We start from the raw sequence: 24,238 nt of genomic DNA on the forward strand, positions 1-24,238 counted from the left end.
GGAGTTTTCCTGGATCCCAGTAGGCAATAATGATAAGGCTGATAAGTATGCATAGGGCTAACTCAAGATAAATATTTAGAACTGCATAGCCATGTTGCTGCAGAAGGTGCTCCCTATTTTTCAATCAAGAGATTAAACCCCATTCACAACATGACTTAAAGATAAGACTGAGCTGGCAGGAAGGTGGATATAAAGTCTAATTTTTTAAAAAATGAGGAATGAAAAACCAAAACAAATAGGCACTGTAAAATTGTTTTTGTTTTTTTAATGGCAGGTCAAATATCCTGAAACATACATATAGTTTGATAGTCTTCTAATCCCAGTTGAGTTCAAATATTAAAGTAACACACACAAGCTAAGAGAATTCAATATTGTTCCAAGGCACTTACTGAATCTCCATGACTAGATGAAACAAAGACAATTAGGATGGACAATTAGACAGTATATAATATAAAAATAACTTTTTGCTTACAATTTACAAAATGTATTATTATTACAATCTTTGATCTCTGATAACCTGTAAAGCTGGCTGCATGAATCCAGCAATTTTAAAAATCAGAAACTATTTTCTAAAACTTCAGGGCAAATAATTTACAAATAAGGTACACAAAGATTTAGACCATGCAGAAATTTCTTACATCTTCTGTTAATAATATTTTATAACTGCAACTTTATCAAATTATATACCTACTTGCCCTGTACATATACAAAATAATGCATACATGATAAAACATTAGCAAAAAAGAGTAGTCCTTAAACTCAATTTATCATAAAAAGTATTACTATATTAACATGTCTACAAGCAGCGTGTAACAGGGTTAAGAGACATTAAGGCAATAATACTTGAAGTTACAAAATAAACCAAATGTAATACTTTTCCTAAGTGTAATATAAGGCAGGTAGATGGTCCCAGCAAAAAAAAAAAAAAAAGAAAAAAATCACTAAGGTAACAATCTACACTGCTGTTAGTCCCACATTTTTAAGATGGAATACTATAAATCTGGCTTTCAGTGGCACTTGAATTTTCCAGTATAATTTAAAGTGTCTTTTAGTTCCCTGAATCATGTCCATTCTGAAGGTGGATCTCTTGGTCCTTTGGGTTTTCCACAGCGATTACCAAAACCTATAATCAAAATACCACAATAGTTGGCTAGTGTTCAGAAATACTTTTATACTATTAAACCGTATCTGTAGACATCCTTCTTTTCTGGAACAAATAAATTTCCATATGGGAATTTAGCATTTAAACAAATATCTACAAACATAAACCAACTCTTAATTTCTTCTGTATAGTTGAGAAAATAACTGCGTCTTTAATAAAAATAAAATCAATTCTATAAAAATGTAAGAGAAACATTTAGAATATTTTAGTCTTTTCAACACAAAAGTAAGATTTGTTTACATATGCATTTTGTATTTTAGTTTTTAATCTCAGTATGAAACAGGATAAATTTATTTTACAATTAATTCCAAGCAACTTTGATGGTACATGTTTTATTCTTACCAAGTGTCGTTTAAAAACCTGAAGAAATCATAGCAAAAAGTTTGATAAACTTTGCCTTAAGGAAATTCTGGAGTGATGGCAAATAACTGTTTTTCATTCTTGCCAGCATTAACTACACAATTATAGTTTAAAAATTATTTTGTAAACAAATTACCAATCTCTGTGGCTTCTGTTGGACTTTCTGATAGTTGATCTTTCTTATTACTAAAAGTAGGTGGACATTCTGTACAGGTCTCTGTATGAATACCTCGTGCTGGATGATCTAAAATGCAAACCAAAGCCATTATTAATCACAGTCATTTGTAGTATAATATGTAAAAAATTCCCCTAATTGCTTTTAATGTGGGCAAATAGTTAAAAGAGCAGTTTTCTCTTGAGCATCATAATTTTAGAGGCCCAGGCAAATGCAAGGGTAATGAACACAGGAAACCATGATAGGTGTGCTTATAGGCACCTAGACATCTGCAGCAAGTACTTCTGCTATGTGAGACTTCTCCTTAGACTCTTATTTTAACTTCAACTGAAATGCCTTTCTGTGGAAATCAATAGCAAATAAGTTCATAGTTTATTAATGGAGTTAACATTTGCACCTAAAAAAGTAGTAATTCTTTTAAGGTTTAGCATTGCTTACACTGTAGTTTACTTATTTAACTGCCAGTGTGTAAGACTAGTAACAAAAGAAATCAACTACTGTGACTCATTCTTTCACCACTCACCACCTCCATCACATTCCCTATACCCCTGTAAGGAACTTTTCTGGAAACTTGGAATACAAGTCAAATGACAGACTATCCTTGTCAACAGGTACTCATAGTCTAGAAAGAAGCTGACAAACTTTTTCTGTATATGGCTAGACAATAAATATTTTAGGCTTGGTAAGCCACATATGGTCTCTGTCCCATATTCTTCATTGATTTTTGTTTTTATTTTCTAAAGTTAATTTTGGTTTAAAAAACAATAAAATTTATTTTTTAATTTTACTGGAGTATAGTTGATTTACAATGTTGCATTTCTTTGTTTTTATGTTTAAATAACTCTTTAAAAATGTAAAAACCATTTATTCAGCTCAAGGGCAGAATAAGAAAACAAGCCAAGAGCAGAATTAGGCCTATGGGATATAGTTTGCCAACCCTTGGTATAGTAGGAGAAACAGACAAGAACATTAATTATTACAGCAGTGTGGTAAGTATAGGGACAGAGAAGAGAGGCATGTAGATGAAACTAGTGGCGGTGATATATTCATGGTTGCCTTCCATGAGGAAATGATGATTTAGATTAAAAGCCTCAACTTTCTGAATGAAGTAAAAGGTTAGATGAAGTAAGAGTTAGTGGGATTCATGATTTTAGAAAAAAAATAAATGCTGAGGGCTCAATTGTGGATCAATCCCAGAATTGTATGCTCAATCTATAAAACTGAACAATGTTCCCCAGCAGTATTGAGTAATCTTGAGGGATAAAATAAGATGGCATGGGAATCAGGGACAAGAAAGTTAAGGATAATTATATGTGTGATTAAAGTGATGGATGATAGTATCTAGACTGAATAGAGGAGAAAAAGAAACCAAAAGGAGTTAACAGATACAAAGAAAATGAAAGACCCAGGGATCTAGCAGTAGTAATATAATACAGATAATAATAACAGCACTGCTACCATTTCAATGCCGACCATGTGCTGGGCACTGTGTATATATGATTTAATTTAAACCTTCATGACAATCATAACCTACTCTACAGTAGGTTACTATTATTATCTGCATTTCACAGAGAAGAAAATCGAGGCCTAGAAAGATTAGGTCACTTCCCAAAACCACATCATAAGTAAAATGGCAAAAATAAGATTCCAGTCTCGGTAGGCTTGACCCTAAAACTTCTGCTCTTTTTCCTTATACGTTGCCTCAGAAAAGTAAATAGAGAGTAATAAAGAGTTTATGTGATGGAATGAGCCCCATTAGGCACAGATTCAGAGTGACACCAGCTGAGGCAGAAGAGAGGTTAGGGCAGGAATGATAGATAAATTGAGGGAACTGTACAGGCTAGGATGTTTGGTGAGCCGCTCACATGGTTACTCCTTTAAAGGAATGAACAGTAACTTGACCTATTTTACTATGATAGTAAAAATTATGCAATGGAAAATGGCCTTCACAAATGTGAAAGTCCTAAAAAGAAAATTTCCAAAACAACCCTATTCAATCATCTAGGTTAATTCTGGGCATTTATTCAAATCACTGGCACATCTAGATTCTAGGTGTTTTTATAAATAAGAGAAATAAAATATAAGAAAATATTCTAAAAATGATTTCCTTCCTATCAGCCATTAATGACTGATAATAAATGCTGTTATGCTCCTGACCCATAATAATACCTGGTATAATAATAAATTTAAAAGAATTACACTACATAACTCAGGTTTCAGTAGTCATCCTATATATTTTTTCACATGGAGAAATAACCAAATAATAACAACAAAAACACCAAAAACAAAACAAATAACCAAACGTGTACACCATGAGACATGCTATTTTATGTAACTTAATCTATATAATTTATAGCAGAAAAGAACAATACAACTTACCACATGTTTCACTTCCAGAGGTTATCAAGCCCTATAAGGAAGACATTCAGAAACTATTATAGTATATTCCTTTCATGCACAAAGTATAAAAAATGTGGTGTTATGAGTATATATCCCAATAAGTCAAGATCTATCTTTGACTCTCAGTGTCAAAGGAAAAGAAAACAATGGTGTTTTCAATTAAGAGTTTAAAAAGTTTAATGTGTTTTTATATTGGGAATAAAAAGACAGGGAAATTCATTTTTCCTTCTGGATGAAAACTGAACTTGCAGCATTTACTGATGAGATAATATGCATACAAGTGCATTTTGCCAAGCCTCTACGGTATTCATCAAATTATATTACTGACTGTAAGACATATCTTTATTATTATGTTACCAATACTTTATGCACCAGTTAAAGTATATCACAATTTTTTTTAACCAATTTTAAGATAAACTCCAATTTTGGAGATATTGAAATATAAGGAAAATATGCAAAATATTACTGTTGATAAAAATAGCATTCCCATTACTAAAATATTGAGCTACCAAAACATTTCCTGAATGTGAAAGGAAACCTAACATAACCAGAAGAAACAAAGGGAGAGACTATATACCTGATTTTATAATAGAAAGAACAAAATCTAGGATGTACTATAACTCCTGTTTCATTCATACCTCCAAAATGGTTTGAAACAAGGCAAAATTTACAAATTTCAAAAGCAGCTTGGAAAATAATACTCTGAAGTAATGGTCATGTTCTTTAAAAAATTTTTTGATCTGACATTTTATATAGGCTTTTTATCTGAAATCATAGCATAAGATACAATTATCAAAAATTATATTTAATAGTCTTAAGGCAACAGTTATTATAATAAACAACTGTTAACATCAATTAATAAAAGAACAAAAATACTGAGCTATAGCTGTTCTAATCCCCAAAAGACTCACTTCAGGTATTTTTTGTTCAGACTGTTCCTGATTTCGAAGTTCACTCCACTCAGCTCTTACAGATATATCTGAGAAAACCAAAATCTTGCAATTAAAATTAACATCTTTAATCCTTGAAATTTCTTGCATTTAGGTAATATTTTAAAACAGATACTACAGATATTTAGAAATTATCACTTCCACTATATTTTTTCCCAGTTTTTATTAACTGAAGAATATTCCTTCAATTTTTTCTTCCTTGAAATTTAAAAATTCCATTATCAGAGGGTAATCTACAGGTATGACAGATTTATTTATTTACTATCAGTGAAGTTTACAGCTTCACTATTTTAAAATTCTTAAAATCAGTTAAAGTTAATAAAATATTGGTAAAATGCAAAGGATAAGACTGGCAGTGAGCACCTCCACTGAGCACAGACATTGTAAATATAGTAAAGTTGTTTCTGTAACTGTTTTTCAGGATGAGAAGGAGAAATATGTATGTGATCACTTTCTCCCACTTTTCACTGACATTCTTGTGGACTCAAGTGTCACTCAACATCACCTGAGTGACGCTGCCAACAACAGAATTTAAATGTATGTCTTTTCATCTCAGTGCTATTTTTAATGAATGAAAAGACAAATTATATACTGTTATAATTACATTTAACTGAATTATAGTATTTGACATAAATGCAGCCATTTTATTACCAGTCTTAGCAAATAAAAACACCATTTTAAGGTATTTTTCATACAAAGTATTAAAAACATTTATCAGTATAAATTCAAACCTGTTTTTTAATTTAATTGTGCAGCTCAAGAACAACAGATTATAATTAGCCATGTTTTTCAGGGCTTATTATTAGAGTATAAAATACATAAAATCAGAAGATACACTCACTGTGTTCATTTGCTAGTACAAATGATTCAGGAGTTCTTTCAGGTAGGGGAGGAGGCGAATCTTCACTAACATCAACATCTATATTAAATACATAAAATTTAGACAAATTATGAACTTGTTAGAAATGCTAACTCATTTAAAAATGAACTTGTTATCTAAACAAAATGAGAGCTTTTTTGACATTCTTAAAGATCACTGTCACAAGTATCTAAGAGAACCAGTCTTTAAAAGTGCAAAAAATAAACAAGATATCCTTATCACTAGACTCATTATCAAAAAGAATGAGGAAGCTTACTGAGCAAAACCCTCCATCACTGTTCCACAGAGGAAATGTCAATGATTCTCCTGACACCCTCTAGGCATCAACCACACTGTCCTCTGAGTTTGCAGGCATCTCCAACACAGAAGCCAGCAAGCAACTGGGCCTGCTGATGATCCTTTGAGTCCACAAAGGGAAGCTTTGTCATTTGAACTCAGTGTTTCCCAAACTATAATCAACTGCTTAACTCCTTTTATGAGTTTTTCCATACTGTGGACCATATAAATATATATTTAAATTCCACTCATTTTCAACTTAATAATGTACTTCAGTCATGTTTTAAATAAATATTCATGACTAAAATAGATTGATAATGCTAGTTATTTTTCTAATACACAAAATATAACCATTATAAATTTTAGGGCAAGAGAGGGGACTTATGTATACCTATGGCTGATCTATGTTGATGTATGGTAGAAACTAACATAATATTGATAAGCAATTATCCTCCAATTAAAAATAATTTTTAAAAAGGGTCCAGCAAAATGATTCACATGGAAAAAAATTTTTTGCAATGTTTATTTATTTAGTGCCTAAAATCTTGTGAACAGTGCATATGACCATACTTTGAAGATATATTTCTGTGTACCCCAACCCTTAAAAATATTAACAACTGTGCTTGATACTTTGCTGTTTTACATTTGACAGGACATGCATTAAAAAGAGTGAAAATCAAGAAAAGCCTTTTCAATTTTCAACATGCATGAGGCCAGGTATGATTACTCTGGTCCCTCCTACATTTATTTAACTGAAGCCAAAGAAAATACGGCCCCCTGGATTCTCCTGAGTAAAGTTCCAGTCCAGTATATATATATACTGTAACTCTTGCATATAAAGTTAAAGCAAGTAAAAGAATAATCCACCTTGCCTGGCAGTAACAGTCTGGAGTATTAATCCTATTTCCCCTTGCCCCTTTGTTACTAACAGCTCACAGTGAAGAGATGGGTACTGGAAGGAAGGAATGCACAATCTTGGCATTGTGGTGTCATTTCATAATTAAGTGAACAAATCAGGAAGTAGTCTGGTTGTTTACATCAAGTATCAAGTATCTTTTGGAAACTCTATACCTCTTCTGTTGTAACAGTCCTCATTTTTAAGACTTTATTTTCTAACTGTATACTTGGCTTCTCAATTGCATGTTTCTCCCTGGATCTTTGAATTGTCTTTTCTGTGTAATAAAATTCTGTTTCAGATGTTAGCTAACCAGAGATGCACATTTTCATAGGCTTTTGTAAATAATAGCACTTTATGGGAGCCTAGTGTAGCCATGTTTGAGAAATCTTTCAGGAGGCCTGAGTCAATATTAAAATCAGAATTCACAGCCAGGAATTTGTTTTCAGGCAATAACTTATGCAAAAGGTTGTTTCAGGCATCATAATTATTCTGTAACAAATTTTAAAACAAGCAAACAATAATCTAATCCTGGTACCAATGGTTCATCTACACGGTAAAGAATGAATAACATTAAAATTTAGGACTGCTTGAGGGACTTCCCCGGCAGTCCAGTGGTTAAGAATCCACACTTCCACTGTAGGATATAGAAGTTCGAGTCCTGGTCAGGGAACTAAGATCCCAGTACAGTGTGATCAAAACAAACAAAAAGAAAAGAAATGCCTGTAGTTATGTTGCAACACAGAATGTTCTACAGGAAAATCTTTAATGCCAAAGTCATTTAAGCATAGTTTTGGTCACACTGCACTGCCTGATACACTAAAACAAACAAAAAAAACAAAAATGACAATTTCTTGTCTATGTATTTTCTTGTGTAGCTATAACCTAGCAGTTATTTTTCAAATCCTGAAGTTGAGAGAAAAAATATTAACAATTTTAAATTATGCCAAACTGTTATAATATTATGGCAACCAGTATCTTTTAAAGATCCCTCAAATGCAGAAGAATCAAGAACTAGCTTAATTCTTAGTAAATTTAAGAAACTAGCTTAGACTCTCATCTATTCTATCAGATACATCCCCCAAATAAAGAAAATGATAAATAAAGAATGTTTAAGATGAGGAAAACAGGAACCACAGTATGGGTGAACTTATCAGGTCAGAATTAGAAAAAGTCATCTTTCATGTTCACAGTACTAATTTTGCCCGCACATAATAAATAGCAGTCTGTGTGTCATTACCAAAGTTCATGGACAAGTAAAAGACCATTGATAATCTATCAGTAAATAGCTTTTGTGTTTATATATTTGCTCTCAACTTTATGGTCTGTTTAAGATAGCAATCATGGTAATTTTTATCAGATTAAAGAGGAGTTTCAAGACCCAGTAATACATCGTGGAACTTAGGGCATATGTTATCTTGAGATGCACAGATTGCTTAAAGAGTCATTAATTCAACAACAGTAGCACTGATGACTAGATATGGAAATATCCCATTTTTTTACTGACTGAATTAAACTTCCCAGGCTTCCCTGGTGGCTCAGAGGTTAAAGCGTCTGCCTGCAACACGGGAGACCTGGGTTCGATCCCTGAATTGGGAAAATCCCCTGGAGAAGAAAATGGTGACCCACTGCAGTATTCTTGCCTGGAGAATCCCATGGATGGAGGAGCCTGGTAGGCTACAGTCCACGGGGTCGCAAAGAGTTGGACACGACTGAGTGACTTCACTTTCACCTTTCACTTTCATTCTGTTAAGCAGTTGCAATATTGCTCCTTGGTTAAACTCATTGTTTAAAGGAGCCTTTACTAAGAACAATTTTAAAAAGGTATGTTGTAGTTAAAAGATCATAAAAGATAATGAAATAGATATCTGTTATGTTTTTGTTGTTTAGTTACTAAGTCATGTCCAACTCTTTGAGGACTATAGCCCACTCCTCTGTCAATAGAATCTTCCAGGCAGGAATACTGGAGTGGGTTTCTTTCTCCTGAGGATCTTCCCAACCTGGGGATAGAACCCTCATTTCCTGCACCGGTAGGCTGATTCTTTACCACTGAGGCAACTGGGAATCCCTTACTCTCTGTAACATACATGGGTCAAATTAAATAGCCAGTATGTCAGTGTCACTTTAAGTAATTCTACCTTCTCTAAATCATTTCCAACTATTCAGTCATAGAAACTTTGACCCATTTATACTAAGAATTGTAAGATATAAGAAGAGAAAGTTTTCAGTTACAACTGAAATATTTTGGAAACACAAAGTCTGGTAAATGCAATGCGATCAAACTAAGGTAACAATAAAAATAAAATAAAACTAAGGTAAGAAAAACTGTTGTTTACAGTTCAGTTGTTAAGTCATGTTTGACTCTTTTGTGACCCCATGGACTGTAGCCCACCAGGGTCCTCTGTCCATGGGATTTCCCAGGCAAGAATACTAGAGTTGGTTGCTATTTCCTTCTCCAAGAGATCTTCCTGACCCAAGGATTGAACCCGTGTCTCCTGAACTGACAGGCCGATTCTTTACCACTGAGCCACCAGGAAAGCCAATGGTAGAGGCTTACTTTAAAAAAAAATTAGCATAAAAAATAACTGAATTTTGCTGTATGTTCCAGAGTAATATGTGGAATAAAACATAATGAATTAATATAACAGAACTGCTTAGAACAGTGACTGACTGGCACAGAGTAAAAATTTTTAAGTGTAGATACTATTATTATTACCTTTTTCAGCACCTGAATGTATTGTTCCCGCTATATCATGTCTAGCAATGGACATTGGTAATACTTTCCTTGTAGAAATGCTACTAGTGGCAGCAGAAACAGTGGCACTTGCTGTTGAAATACTGGTTTTATTCTTGGTCACAGTACCATCAGAGTTCCTTTCATCTGAGTCAGAGTCATCAGAGTGAAGAGGATTAGTAAAACTCAGGGGTGCTCTGAATAGAGGGGAACTGTCATGATGATCTGCAGGATCATGGGTTTCAGCTTGTATTGTGGGGCTTGGTGTTGAACTCACAGTTTTCATTGTTTGACAGTGGATATCTGAGGATTTGCCTTCAGATGAATCAGGCATGGGTAGAGTGTTCTCAGGTCCATGAAATGACCACGTTAAATGTCCTTTTCCATCAAGAGGTAAGTGGTCTGGCCTTGGAGGTGTGTCTGAATTCTTTTGTGATGCTTCTGGTAGAATAATCGGATCTTTATTTGACTGTGTTGCATTGCAGTCCACACAAGAATTCTGGGAAATATCATCAACTTTTAGATCTCTTGAACTCAATTCCTGTGACTTAGAGATTTTATCAACTGTACACGGTGAAGCCGAAGCTGCTTTAATTTTAATTGCGTGTCCCCTATTTAAGAGTGTGTTCCCATCAAAACTTCTTGGTCCTTCTTGAAGAGGAACCTTCTTAATCTCAAAACTTAAATTTCGCTCCAATTTTTTATCTATCTGTTCAATAGTTGATTCATTTTTCCCTGTAAGTTCTGTTGATTTATTATAGTTTCTGTTGAGGTCTGTTGAAGGTTGTTCTGATGAAACCATGTGCAACACTGGCTTTGGATGGTATCTGTCATTGTCCTGCCACACAGTAGTGACTGTTGGAAAAGCTGAAGGGGGAGAAGGTGTCAAGATGGGGGGCACTGGGTGAGGTTCTGGAGGCTGCAGTATTTCTTCCTTAGCATCCCCTTCTACAAGGCAACTGGAAAACATGAAAAAAGGGTAGTATAAGAATGTTCATCCTTTTAAAAAATAAGTTGATAGGTAAGTTATGTAGCTATGCCTCTTACGTTAAAAGTCAACAAATAAAGTCTGTGGTTATGAATTAATAATTAAAACTTGCCCAACTAAGAAAATCAAATAGTTAACAAGGTAGTAATATATGAACATTATTTCAAGAAGTCAAATAATATTAAGAATTTTAATAAAAAATCAGCGGTTCCCTCCCAGCCCTCCAGTTACCCTGAAACATCAAGTTTCAACTTTCTTTTTTTTTTTCAATTAAAAAAAATTTATGTAATTGAAGGATAACCACTTTACAATATTGTGTTGGTTTCTGCCATACATCAACATGAATCACCCATAGGTATACATAAGTCCCCTCCCTCTTGAATTTCCTTCCCACCTCTCACTCCATGCCACCCCTCTAGGTTGTCACAGAGCCCCAGTTTGAGTTCCCTGAGTCATACAGCAAATTCCCACTGGCTATCCACTTTACATACGGTAGTAGATTACATGCTATTCTCTCCATTTCTCCCTCCCTAAAGTTTCAACTTTTTAAAAACTGCTGTTTCTAAGAATGGCATCCATATTTCAAAATATTATAAAATGCACAAACTTATTCTGGATCTTTCTATTTCACACATACTTTACTGTCTTCCAGCTACGTAAATGTCTTCTCCATCTCCCTAAGATTACTAATGTTTGGCTAGTTCAGTCTTATAACTAAAGCTATCATTCATAGCAATGATAGCATCATTTCCTATTTTTTCTTACATAACTCTTGTTTTTCCCTAATAATTGCCTTGGGTTTCCTATGTATTATCAGTAATTCAGTCCTTCAATTTTTCCTGCAGATTTGAACACCTCCTCTCAACTGGTCAATAACCACCAAGAGAGGCCAATAACTGGCCACATAACCATCAATACCACAGAAACCTTGATCTTCCCACTTCAGTTTGGACCACTGGCCCCTGAGGCCACCACAGAGCAGACAATCCTGCTTCCCAGATCCCACCTTCCTTTTTCTAGGTACACACACTTGATTTAGTGGGTTATACCCTCCAATTGCTTCTTAAAACCTATAAAAAGGAAACAAATTTCCCGAGGCCTACATAATTATTATATCTTCACGGTTACTGACTTTTGGAAAAGGAATGTAATTCTAGACTAGATATAACTTTCCTTCAGAATTTTATATCAGAATTATGATTCCTGTTTCTTTGAATGTGAGCTGTTTTTTCTCCCTCTTGGAGCATTCAGGTTCTCGCTCTCTCTTTTTTTTTAAAAAAAAAACCAAACCTTTGATCTTCTATAGTCTCATGCATGCTGAATTGCTCAGTTGTGTCTGCCTCTACAATCCAATGGACTGCAGCCCCCCAGGCTCCTCTATCCATGGGGATTCCCCAGGCAAGAATAGTGGAGTGGGTTGCCATGCCCTCCTCTAGGGGATCTTCCCTACTCAGGCATCAAACCCAGGTCTCCTACACTGCAGGTGGATTCTTTACCATCTGAGCCACCAGGGAAGCCCACAATCTCACAGTGTTAACTTTTTAAAATCCACTGTATTACAGTTTTTACTCCATTATATTGAGAACTTTCTATACAAACATTTATGTTAATACTAGGGACTTACTTCTTTGCTAATTTATTCCCCTCCAGTCTCCTTCCAGACTATGGCTAGGTTTAGTTATTGTTACTACTATTACTATGTGACATACTCCCTAGTTTGATCTTCTAATATCTTTTCTCCACATTTTCTCTTTCTGTTCATTTTCTTGGGAAATTTCCTTATCTTTGAGCCTTCCTTAATTAAAATTAAATTTTAATTTTAAAAACATATGCTATTATTTTTAATTTCCAGGAGTATCTTCTTTATTATGATCCGGCTCTCTGGTTCTTATCTCATGGTTGTAGTATTAAGCACTGAGAAAACAGACAGGCCCCTCCCCTCATTGTGTGTTGTCTCTATTTCATCCATGTCCCCCTTTCCCCTGCTTATTTGGATATGTCTTTCATGTTAGAATCTTTTATCAAATGTCTGATAATTCCTGGCTCTGTTCATTTTAAATCTACAATTTAAATATTTATAAACCAGAATCATATGACTGACTAAATCTAATACAACAAACAAGCCTTCTCCTCCAATAACTCCAATATAATCTACAGAACAGATTAACTTGCTTACTGCAGCCATACTAAAAAACAAAGTATACTTTTTTTTTAAAATAAGTCTTACGCTATTTGAATTTTATTTTCAGTTAGCAAAGTATTTTTTTTGGAACACAATGAAATTCTGCCAATTTACTCTGCTGCTGCTGCTGCTGCTGCTAAGTCGCTTCAGTCATTGTCCAACTCTGTGCGACCCCATAGACTGCAGCCCACCAGGCTCCCCCGTCCCTAGGATTCTCCAGGCAAGAACACCAGAGTGGGTTGCCATTTCCTTCTCCAATGCATGAAAGTGAAAAGTGAAAGTGAAGTCACTCAGTCGTGTCCAACTCTTAGCGACCCCATGGACTGCAGCCTACCAGGCTCTTCCGCCCATGGGATTTGCCAGGCAAGAGTACTGGAGTGGGGTGCCACTGCCTTCTCCAAATTTACTCTACTGCATGAATAAGAAAGAAGATGACCTAAGTGAGTTATACGAAATCACACACACACAAAAATTTGAGTATATATCCCCCAATAAAACTCTGATGTAAGCTGAATGAACATTTCTGTTAACACTCATTTAGTACTTTTAAAAATTACCTTTTTGTTTGTTGAAGAAAAACAGGAGTCAAAGTTTTAAAAAAGGTATATGAGAAGGGTTTAAAATTCAGAACACTACTCATTCTCCTTCAAAATTAGGAAGAGGCTACCACTATTTGTTGTTGGAGATAGATGACCATATAAATCACAAATATCAGTGCACACTTTGGGGACCTCTACCTTGGCTCAGTCTCAAAATCCAAATGAAAAGATTTTAGTGTAGCAAAACAGTGTTTCTTAATTTCCTTTAAGGTCATTATAGTGTCTTTAAGACTCTAAAGAACTGATACGGGAGACAAAAAAGTTAGAGAACTGGCAATCTCTATAGGTTTAAACTGGCTACCTTCCACAGCAAATACGAAAAAGAAAATCAAACAAGAACTGCTGAGAAGTGCTAGTGGGCAGCTGACACCCTGAGCATTTAAACACTGACACCTAAAACCATCTGTATAGGCTTCCTGATCTTCCTTATAGAAGGATGCAAAAGAATTCTAGAGACTATAATATAAAATAACTATTATATCTTTTCTTACTTATTATAAGCTTTTACTTTTGTAAAGAAGGATCTCATAAAGTACAGTAACTCAATGCCAAGACACAATCATAGTTGCCTCACCCAACTTTAGTCAACTACTATCAAAGTTTTAAGGGGAAAAAAATTGGTGAATCCTCTACAAAGAAGTTCTTCTTTGAGGAAGGTCAAGCTGTTTGGGCAGATCTATGCTCAGGATAAGACACAGTAAAGTCATCCCAACAGTATTATTACAAATCTGCCACTGTGCCTCCTTTTAATTCAGTAACTCAATCTTAACTCCACATTGTAAAGAGAAAACTAACATCTGGTAAAAACCAAGTATGTTCCATGTCCTATACGTAGCATTTTCATATACTTCATTTCATTTATTCCTCAGGAAAATACTTAAAAAGAAACCAACGAACCAACCAAACAAACACAAAACAAAAAATCAAATAAATTAAGTGACTTACAACTTCAAAGCTTGTAAGCAGCTGAAAAGGATTTGAAACAAAATCATTTTGACTACATATATTCTTTCCAAACTACCATCTACCTGACCTAGCACTAACCTGAAAGAAACAGGAGAGAAAAAGGGTAACAGGAATATATATTTTTATCTATTATAAATGAGCACTTAGTATGAAAGTAAGATAATCTAGTGATAAATTAACTCATCTTTGCTAATATTATTTAACCTCTTCATATAACTTCAACATGCAAATAATTTGAGAGTCTTAATACTTGTTATTAGAAAACTGAAATAAATCTTTAGCTAAAGTTTTAGTTGATGATGAGCTATATCAATCCATGATATCAAAAGATGAGCTATAATCAATCCATGATTATGTTCACTGTTCTGGTATACTACTGAAAATTTATCTAAATTGAAAATAATTTTTTATAGTATACATTAAAAGATCAGCTGCCATACATATGCTACATTCTAAACAAAAGAATGATAAGAGAAGTTATTTTAAAAAATAACTTAGTAATATTCAGATTTTTGTTGTTGTTTTAGTAACAGTAAGTAAAAGGTAAGTATCCTTTCAAACAAAACGTGACATACAATACCTGCGGGTCCTTGGTGGTTTTGGAGGGGGAGAATCTTGTTTGTCATGATCTATGGAGCTGATCATATTTTCAGTGTTAACTTCATTCTGCCAAGAGGAAAAAAAGCTTCATTAAGGTTAAGGGAAAAATAATTTTCCTTCCTCATGTTTCAAATAAACTTTTTTACTGGGCTTTTGAATTTTTAAAACAATGTTAATTTTGCTAAATAATAAAATAGGTATTATATCTTCTATATTTAAGAATGAAAAGCCAGATTCAATGAGAAAAATATTTTTTAAAAAGTCCATCTCCAGTTACTAAAAAAGTCAAATCGTATACAGCAGCATTTCAACATACTTCAAATGCTCCTGCAGAGAAACAGATGTTTCAAGAAAATGAAGATCAAAGAAGATCTTTTCTTTAAGGCATCACTACCACTAGATTTGTAACATGCAGATGTTGGGGGAGGCGGAACCACAAAGTCAGTCTTATGTCCTAAACTTCTTGGAGACATATATTGCTACCTACTATTTTTAAACAGGTCCTGAAACGAACTTTAATCATTCATTGCTCCACCATCCTTCTGTCAACATAGAATGCCTACTCCACTAGGGTACACAACCCCTATATCACTGCCTAACCAAATGGACCCAAAAAAGGCAGGCAGAGCCTCCTCTTACTGGTGACATGGACCAGTGAAGTCATTAAAAGGGATGATCCAGAGTTAGTACAGCTTTAGGTTGTATTCAGTTATGATTGTGAATGGAGATGTGAAATTATTATATAAAACATTGTCTTGAATTAGTTTATAGCTTCAGAAAGTACCTCATTTTAGGCTGTGTTAATTCTGGGCCAGAAGACAAGAATGATTTTCACTCTTGCCTACATCTTAGATAATTTTAGAAAACAAACAAGAAACAAACATCTTTCTAGATACTATAATCAACTAAAAAGTTAGTCACTCAGTTGTGTCTGTCTCTTTGTGACCCTATGAACTGTGTCAACTAAAAACTCTGAAACTGTAGTTTGCTTTTTTTTTTTAATCAAATGAACCTCTTCCATGTCCATCATGGCATCTTCTTTATATAACAGTTTCTTGCCAATGTCCTTTTTTACTAAGTATTCCCAACAAAAGGAATCAGAGACTTTAACTCTACAGCAAATTTTAGTGTACCCATCTCCTAATATCAGATGCATCTGAAGTGTCTTATGCATCTTACTGTGTATCTTGTTCTAATCAAAACAAGAGTTATATTATGAAAAGTTTCATCCTTCATTAGCCAACTCTCAAATTGGAGGCTTCTGTTTTAGGAATGTCTGCTATAGATAGGGTGACCATACAATTTATTGTCCAAATTAGGACTTGTACACCTAGACAACGAGTATAACCTGGTTTTGCTTCAAGTAAATCAGGACTTTATTACCACACTTTTAGATCCTTGACTATCACCAGAATTTAGACTCTGCGTCATAAAGATTACCCTAATATGGTAGTGATTCATTTGCTTATTATTTCTATTAAACAATCATATACCCAAAATAACACTCATTAGTATTTTTGTACCAAAATCTATATAAATATTCTCAGTAAGTACGTTAAGTAACTGTTTCTAACCTACAAAAACACAGCAATTTGTAGTTATTAAAACATAAATAGCCTCATGTCATGTCAAGTCAGGTTTTGCTGCCAAATACCAAACACACACACACACAAACACACCAACCGTACATTTTCCCTGCATTTTCAATTTCAGAACAGCAAGCATTGGAAAGGATACAAAAATGCAAAGGACATGGCCCCTAACTTCAAGAATTATATAACCATCCAACAAAAAAGTGAAAGGGTAGTAAATCATAAAGTGGTAAAATCTGTACACTGAAGCTAGGAAATCAGAGAAAGGAAATGTTATAGATGAGAATATTAAGGATATAGTTGGGAAGATATTAAGAAGTTGAAAATATGAATGTACCATGCAGAATGGCATTAAGGGGTGGATAAGACATTGACAAGAACAGAGGCACGAGGTATAGAACAGGTGGGACTGGACCAGGAAGAGAAAGTAAGGGCATTTGCAGGCAAATGACTGTATGTGACAAAGGAAAGAAGGTGCCATTAAAGACTCCTTATTCTGGGTGAAAAAGTGCCACTAACATAAAGGGACAAAAGAGGAAAAGACCTTCTAGGGGAGGTCAGATTTTGAGCATGTTGAATTTCTAATAATTAAAGGAATCAATGTGGCAATGCAGAAATGCAACTCAAGAGAGCCACTGCCCACACTGCAAGAACAAAACCTCCGACTCACTGGACTTAAGAATGGAACAATGTTCTTGGATTCCTAGTTTTTACCTACAATAATGTTTGCTGTACTTTTGTATCTTCTGATCCTCTTATATATACACCTTTTGTCGCCACATTTCTCCTAATGTGTACTGCTCTCTTTGGCTGCTTTTATTACCAGTTAAAACAATCACCAACTTTTGAAGTTGAAAGGTATTTTAGAAATTAAAGAATCTACCAGAGATTAGGTTCTAGTGTACTGTTTGTTTCAAGCAGAGATTACTAAAATTACTTTAAAAAAACTTCTGACCACTTTCACCCATTTTACTAAAGTTATTTTATGTATTAATATTTCCACATAACAGAACTGTATCAAGGGCCACAAAAATAAAAACAATTAGAGCCTAATAATCAAATATTTAAAGATGACACCACTCTTATGGCAGAAAGAGAAGAACTAAAGAGCCTCTTGATGAAAGTGAAAGAGGAGAGTGAAAAAGTTGGCTTAAAACTCAACATTCAGAAAACCAAGATCACAGCATTCAGTCCCATTGTTTCATGGCAAATAGACAGGGAGACAGTGGAGACAGTGAGAGACTTTATTTTGGGGGCTCCAAAATCACTGCAGCCAGGAAATTAAAAGACGCTTGCTCTTTGGAAGAAAAGCTATGACCAATGTAGTCAGTGTATTAAAAAGCAGAGATATTACTTTACCATCAAAGGTCTGTCTAGTCAAGACTGTGGTTTTTTCAGTAAGACGTGTGGATGTGAGAGGTGGGTTATAAAGAAAGCTGAGTGCCGAACAATTGATGCTTTTGAACTATGGTGTTGGAGAAGACTCTTGAGAGTCCCTTGGACTGCAAGAAGATCCAACCAGTCCATCCTAAAGGAAATCAGTCTTGAATATTCACTGGAAGGACTGATGCTGAAGCTGAAACTCCAATACTTTGGCCACCTGATGAGAAGAACCGGCTCATTGGAAAAGACTCTGATGCTGGGAAAGACTGAAGGCAGGAGGAGACATAGGATGAGCTGGTTGGATGGCATCACCGACTTGATGGACATGAGTTTGAGTAAACTCCAGGAGCTGGTGATGGACAGGGAGGCCTGGCGTGCTGTAGTCCATGGGGTCGCAAAGAGTTGGACATGACTGAGTGACTGAACTGAACTGAACTGAACTTAGGATGTATTATCAGTTGCAGGACGAAATAAATACTAAAACAAGGTGCTTAAAAAAAAAACACACGTGAGGAAAAAATTCAGAATTTGATAGTATCACTCCTAAAATGTACAACATAAACATAACAGGATCATAACACAAATTAACAATAATTGTTAACAACACTGTAACAAAAATGTTGTTACTCAATAATCCTAAAACTGAAAATTCTGGCATCAACTGATGGTAGTATCTTTTACATACAAGAAAAAAGGCATGTGTGCACACCTTAGAGATACTTGCTTACTGAGGTATTTCTATATCCCAAGTCCATGCTACTGAATCTGAAAATAAATTTTCTCTTTAGATCTCCTACTCTTGGAAGTGATTTTAATTGTAGTTGTAAATATCTCTAACAAATACTATTTATTAAAGAGTCATATTGCTGACTAGCATTTCAAACTAAAATCTCTACAAAAATAATTCCAGAACATAGAGCTTTGAGTTATTTTTTTTAATTCCTCAACTTCCATACTAAGTAGTTAGAGAAATAATAAATGGAGATTTATGATTATTTCTCAGAGCATAGGTTCAAAAACGTAAGTAATATATTTCAAATCATTTTACTCATCATACAATTCTAAGATAATTTCCCCCAATTTTTTAGATCCCACATTTCTCCGACTGGGATTTGTGGCTTCCAACCATATATAAACATGTTTAAAAAACAGGTCATTTATATTTTAAAGTACCTAGAAAACAAGATTTCTTAAGAGGAAAACATTAAAAAATTATCTAAAATGATACGCTATCTTATCTTCTATCTACTTGTCTTTCCACTTTTTTATCCATTCATCCACTGAAAAATACAGTTCCAGACATTACGGTACACAACCTTTTTGGCAAAGCTATCAAATACTGCTTTCTCAGGAATGGATTCTATAGAAAATTGTTTTTCCCTCTTGCAAAATAAGAAAACCCACCTTGTTCAATGGCAAATTCAGCAGTCACCCTGTCAGCTTTAACAGAAGTTAAAGTTGCAAGCATGTAATATGTGTCTCCTATATAACCAGGCAATGAGATGAGAGACTAGGACTGAAATAACTACTATTTCTATTGTATGTTATTTCACCTAATCTCATATAATATATGATTTTTCTTGTATTCCTTGGGGATTTTTAAACCTTTCAGCTACTAGGCAGAAACTATAACAAAATTATACTTGTAATGTGGAGTTCAGTATAGTAAAAAGGAAGTTTAATTTTAGGAATAAAATCTAAAGAAAAATCAGGTAATGAGAAAAATAAAGATGAAAATAGTGCAATATTTATCACATATTTTCTGGAGATAACTTAAATACAGTTAAAAGCTTTAAAAAATACAACACTGAAAACTATTTTTTTTTTCATAGCAAAGGCAACAAAAGCAAAGTTAAGCAAGTGGGATTATATCAAACTAAAAGGCTTCTGAATAGTAAAGCAAACAATCAGGAAAATGAAAAGGCGACCTACCAAATGGGAAACAATATTTGCAATCCATGTATCTGATGAGGGGTTATTACCTAAAAAAATTTAAGGAACTTGCATAACACTGTAGCAAAAGAAAAAAAAAAAACCCACAAACAAGTCAATTAAAAAATGGGAGAAGATTTGAAAGATATTTTTTCCAAAGAAGACACGATGATGGCCAACAGGTATATGAAAAGGGGAAGATGAAAATCAAAACCATACTAAGACCTCATACCTGTCAAAATGGCAATTATCAAAAAGGCAAGGGAAAAACAAAAGAGAACCTTTGTGTATTGTTGGTGGGAATGCAAACTGATGCAGCCATTATATAAAACAGCACAGAGGTTCCTCAAAAAATTAAGAATAGAACTACCATATGATCCAGCAATTCTACTTCTGTATATTTATCTGAAGAAAACAAAACACTAAGTTGAAGATACACACACACATAAATGAAGTATCATTTGTTCTTAAAAAAGAATGAAATCTTGCCATTTTCAACAACATGAATGGAACTTGAGGGCATTATACCAAGTGAATTAAGTCAGAGAAAAGACAAATACCGTATGATCTCATTTGTGGAAAAAGAAAACAAAAACCCAAACCCAGAGATACAGAGAACAGATTGGTGCCTGAAAGAGGTGGTGTCAGTGGTAGACCCAAAGTGAGTGAAACGGTCAAAATTTGCAAATTTCCACTTATAAGTAAGTCATGGGATATAATATACAGTTTGGTGACTATAATTAATAATACTGTATTTTATATTTGAAGGTTCCTAAGAGTAAATGGCCTTCCCAGGTGGTGCCAGTAGTAAAGTATCTGCCTGCCAGTACAGGAGACATAAGAGACATGGGTTCAATCCCTGGCACAGAAAGATCCTCTGGAGAAGGGCATGGCAAGCCACTCTAGTATTCTTGCCTGAAGAATCCCATGGATAGAGGAGCCTGGCAGGCTACAATCCAGAGGGTCACACAGAGTCAGACACGACCTAAATGACTTAGTACATAAGAGAATAGAAATTAACAGTTCTTAACCACAAGAAAAAAATTCTGTTAAATATGTATGATGATGGATATTAGCTAGACTTATTATAGTGATAATTTCACAATATATGCAAATGTTGAATCACAATGGTGTACACCTGAAAGTAATGTTACATGTTAAGTATATCTCAACAAAAATTAATGTAAATAATTTCCATACATTAAAAATATTTTTGTTTCTAGGAATAAGGAAGTAGTGTAACTCTGAAATACAAAAACTTGAACTTTGAAATTAATATTGCATTTACGGAAAAAAACAAAAATATTTTTCAAATAAAGTTTAAAGAAAAATGTAGCCTACTTAGTTTTTGTAAATTTAAAGGAGTCTCAAGTTAGGTAAAATTACACTCAGTAATATAGAGACATTCTACTCTATATTATAAAATATTTGGCTATGTTGAGCACACGCTATAACAGGCTTTAATTAAACTAAACAGAAAACAGATGTGATAATACATGAGGCACAGTTGCACAATGATTCCTTTGTTGATGAAGGAAATAAGAATGAGGTCACATATATGAATCTTAAAAATCTGAACCTATCACATGTTTAATAAAGGAAATACACTATCCCCCAAATCCATGGGTCAATATTCTATTACTTAACACAGTGAGGTAATAAGCATTTGGTTAACTAATCTCTCATTTGTAACACCAAGATATTCAAACAAATAGTCTTGGAAATTGCCAAAACCACATAAAAGGGGGAAAAAATTAAATGGTTATAAGGTTATAAAAATTTTAAATTAATTTTAAAAATTAAAAATTAAAATTAAAAGGTTATAAATGTTACCACTAATATCTTCATTTTACTTAAGGTATTGGAGCTAAATTGGTTTATCAGTGACAGTTAACTTAGGTTCAATAAAAAAGATGTAAAGAAATTTATCCAAAAAAACTCCAAAAAATAGCCCAATACTTTCAAGGATAGAATGATTATATAGAGGAAGTAAGAAGAGTACTTTTTAAAAAGGCAGAAAGAGAGCACTGTGAGAAAACAGTACATTTGTCAATAAAATAGCCAATAAAATCTTTTAACACTAAAATGACAAAGAACTAAAGCCCCAAAGGGACATAACTGTGGTCCTATAATTCTACTTAATTAAAAAGCACATACAAAGTAATGACAAAACTGTATATCATGATGACCAAAAACAAAATAAACTTCATGTAGAATCAACTTAGAATTACTTTGGTTGGATGGAAGGGGAGGCAAAAATACAGTTAATTTGTTAAAAGTAATCTATACTTGAAATGATATTTAATTATATAATTTTTAACATCTAAATTCATAAATATATTTTATTTAGAATATTATTTAACTTTTTTTAGGGTCATTAAATTATTCATCACAGTAGAGATTGAAATAGGAAGAAAAGGAATTAAAAAAAACAAATAAAACTAATAACTAACATATTTATTATTAGATAAAACACAAGATGAAAATTAAAAAGCTAAATATCACATCTTGGTAAAAAGTAAATTTTCTAAAATTAATATGCAAAGAACACCTACCACTCCATCAGTAATTTTCTGGGTGCCATGAATTTCATATAGTTGTAGTTGTTTTTCAAACAGTTGGGCGATAGCTCTATGAACAAGCTCATATTGCTCCTATTAAGGAGATGAAATGATAAATAAGGGAAAGACATTAAGAAATGAAGGCAATTATAAAAATATACTTCATAAAGTGAAACAGAAAAACACACCTTAGTTTGTACTGCAGAATGCCTCTGTGTTCTCATTTCTTGTATTAAGTTAAAAACATTAAATTCTTCTGGTATTTTCTAAAACAAAGAATTTAATACATGAACTCTGGACAACCATTCAGAAAAACAGTGTAACAGTGTTCAACTTTTCATACAGACGTTATATATAGCTGGATAAGTGATAACATTTATTAAGCACTACCTATCATGTATCAGTGACTGTCTAGAGCCAAGAACTAATCTTGACTCTCAGCAGTCAAGTTAGTGAGCCAGATATGGAGACAGATAAATGTCCAGCCAAAGTATGGTTGCAGTACAGTTGGAGTAAATATGCTGTGACCAACTCTGATTGGTATGTGAGTGAAAAATGAAAGAAATAAACACAAACATGGCACAGAGAATGTATAATCTATTTGGGGAACAGAGACGTTTGATGTAGACAGAACTGACTAAAAGACTGAAAGAAGGAGAGCTGTTCAAAAGAGAAAAGATAAGGCTACTTGGCATGAGAATACAAATATGATAAAGAGTTTGAATTCATTCTATAGGCTAGTGTTTTCCTGGCTGTCTCTGTAAGGACCAGTTAAGACAGCTACATCTCTGGAGACTGATTGTGAATCCTACAGAATTAGTTTCTACACCTGGTATTTTAACTACTACGATAGGCAACTGTAGACATGAGCAGAAATATAGACATGAGCAGATCTGATATTTGGGTAACTTCTGTGGCAGGGAAAACAACAGAGTGAAAAGTGGAGAAACTGGTGGAGGTTTACTGAAGCATTCCAAAAAAAAAAAAAAGAAAGAAAAGTAGAAACAGATTTGAGACATATTGCTGAGGCAGAATTATTAGAACTTGGTCATCAGCAAGAATATTTTGGAGAGATAAAAAAGATAGAAAAGTTAAAATATGATTTCTAGTTTCACTGCTTAGGAGTCTTGACATATATCAAAATGTTTTTATATCAATTCCTAACCTAAGGCTTAAGATTATATTTGTTATGTCAAACTCAATCAAGATATTCAAGATACACAACCCTTCTGAAATGACAAGATGTTTGCCTGCTTGTATTCATCCAAATGCTTCCCACCCCGATTTTAATCCCTGATTTTTATGTTAAAATGTGTTATAAAGCCACTTAAATTTTGTTCATTTCATATGAGTATCAGGAAATGATTAGAATGGGGGAATACAAAAATAAAATTTAACAGCAGGCTTTTTGAAAAACAATTGGAAATTTAAATATTCTTCATGCAAAAGTACAAAATGGAAAGGCAGAGGAAAAAAAAAGGAAAATGAATAAAAGAAGGAAAAGAAAATAAATATTTTATATGACAGATTGATGTATTCATAGAAACTATAAAGCTATGAAGAATAAAACTTCTTCCTAATTCATAGAAAATGAATGTACTAT

At 33.8% G+C, this 24,238-nt stretch overlaps 1 protein-coding gene across 1 annotated transcript in view; it reads right to left on the bottom strand.

Moving 5' to 3' along the window:
* Positions 1-710: 710 nt before the first annotated feature.
* Positions 711-24,238, bottom strand: part of PTPN12 (protein tyrosine phosphatase non-receptor type 12) — an 85,300-nt gene continuing 61,772 nt past the window's right edge. Inside the window, exons 10-18 of the mRNA XM_052638733.1 lie at positions 22,824-22,901; positions 22,630-22,728; positions 15,148-15,233; positions 9,815-10,791; positions 5,889-5,966; positions 5,009-5,076; positions 4,077-4,107; positions 1,659-1,766; positions 711-1,123 (exon numbers count right to left, since the gene is read on the bottom strand). Of these exons, the coding sequence (XP_052494693.1) occupies positions 1,062-1,123; positions 1,659-1,766; positions 4,077-4,107; positions 5,009-5,076; positions 5,889-5,966; positions 9,815-10,791; positions 15,148-15,233; positions 22,630-22,728; positions 22,824-22,901 (1,587 nt within the window). The 3' untranslated portion in view covers positions 711-1,061. The remainder of the gene's footprint in view (positions 1,124-1,658; positions 1,767-4,076; positions 4,108-5,008; positions 5,077-5,888; positions 5,967-9,814; positions 10,792-15,147; positions 15,234-22,629; positions 22,729-22,823; positions 22,902-24,238) is intronic.

This window comes from Budorcas taxicolor, chromosome 4 (assembly GCF_023091745.1).
Source record: "Budorcas taxicolor isolate Tak-1 chromosome 4, Takin1.1, whole genome shotgun sequence".
Lineage (NCBI taxonomy): Eukaryota > Metazoa > Chordata > Mammalia > Artiodactyla > Bovidae > Budorcas > Budorcas taxicolor.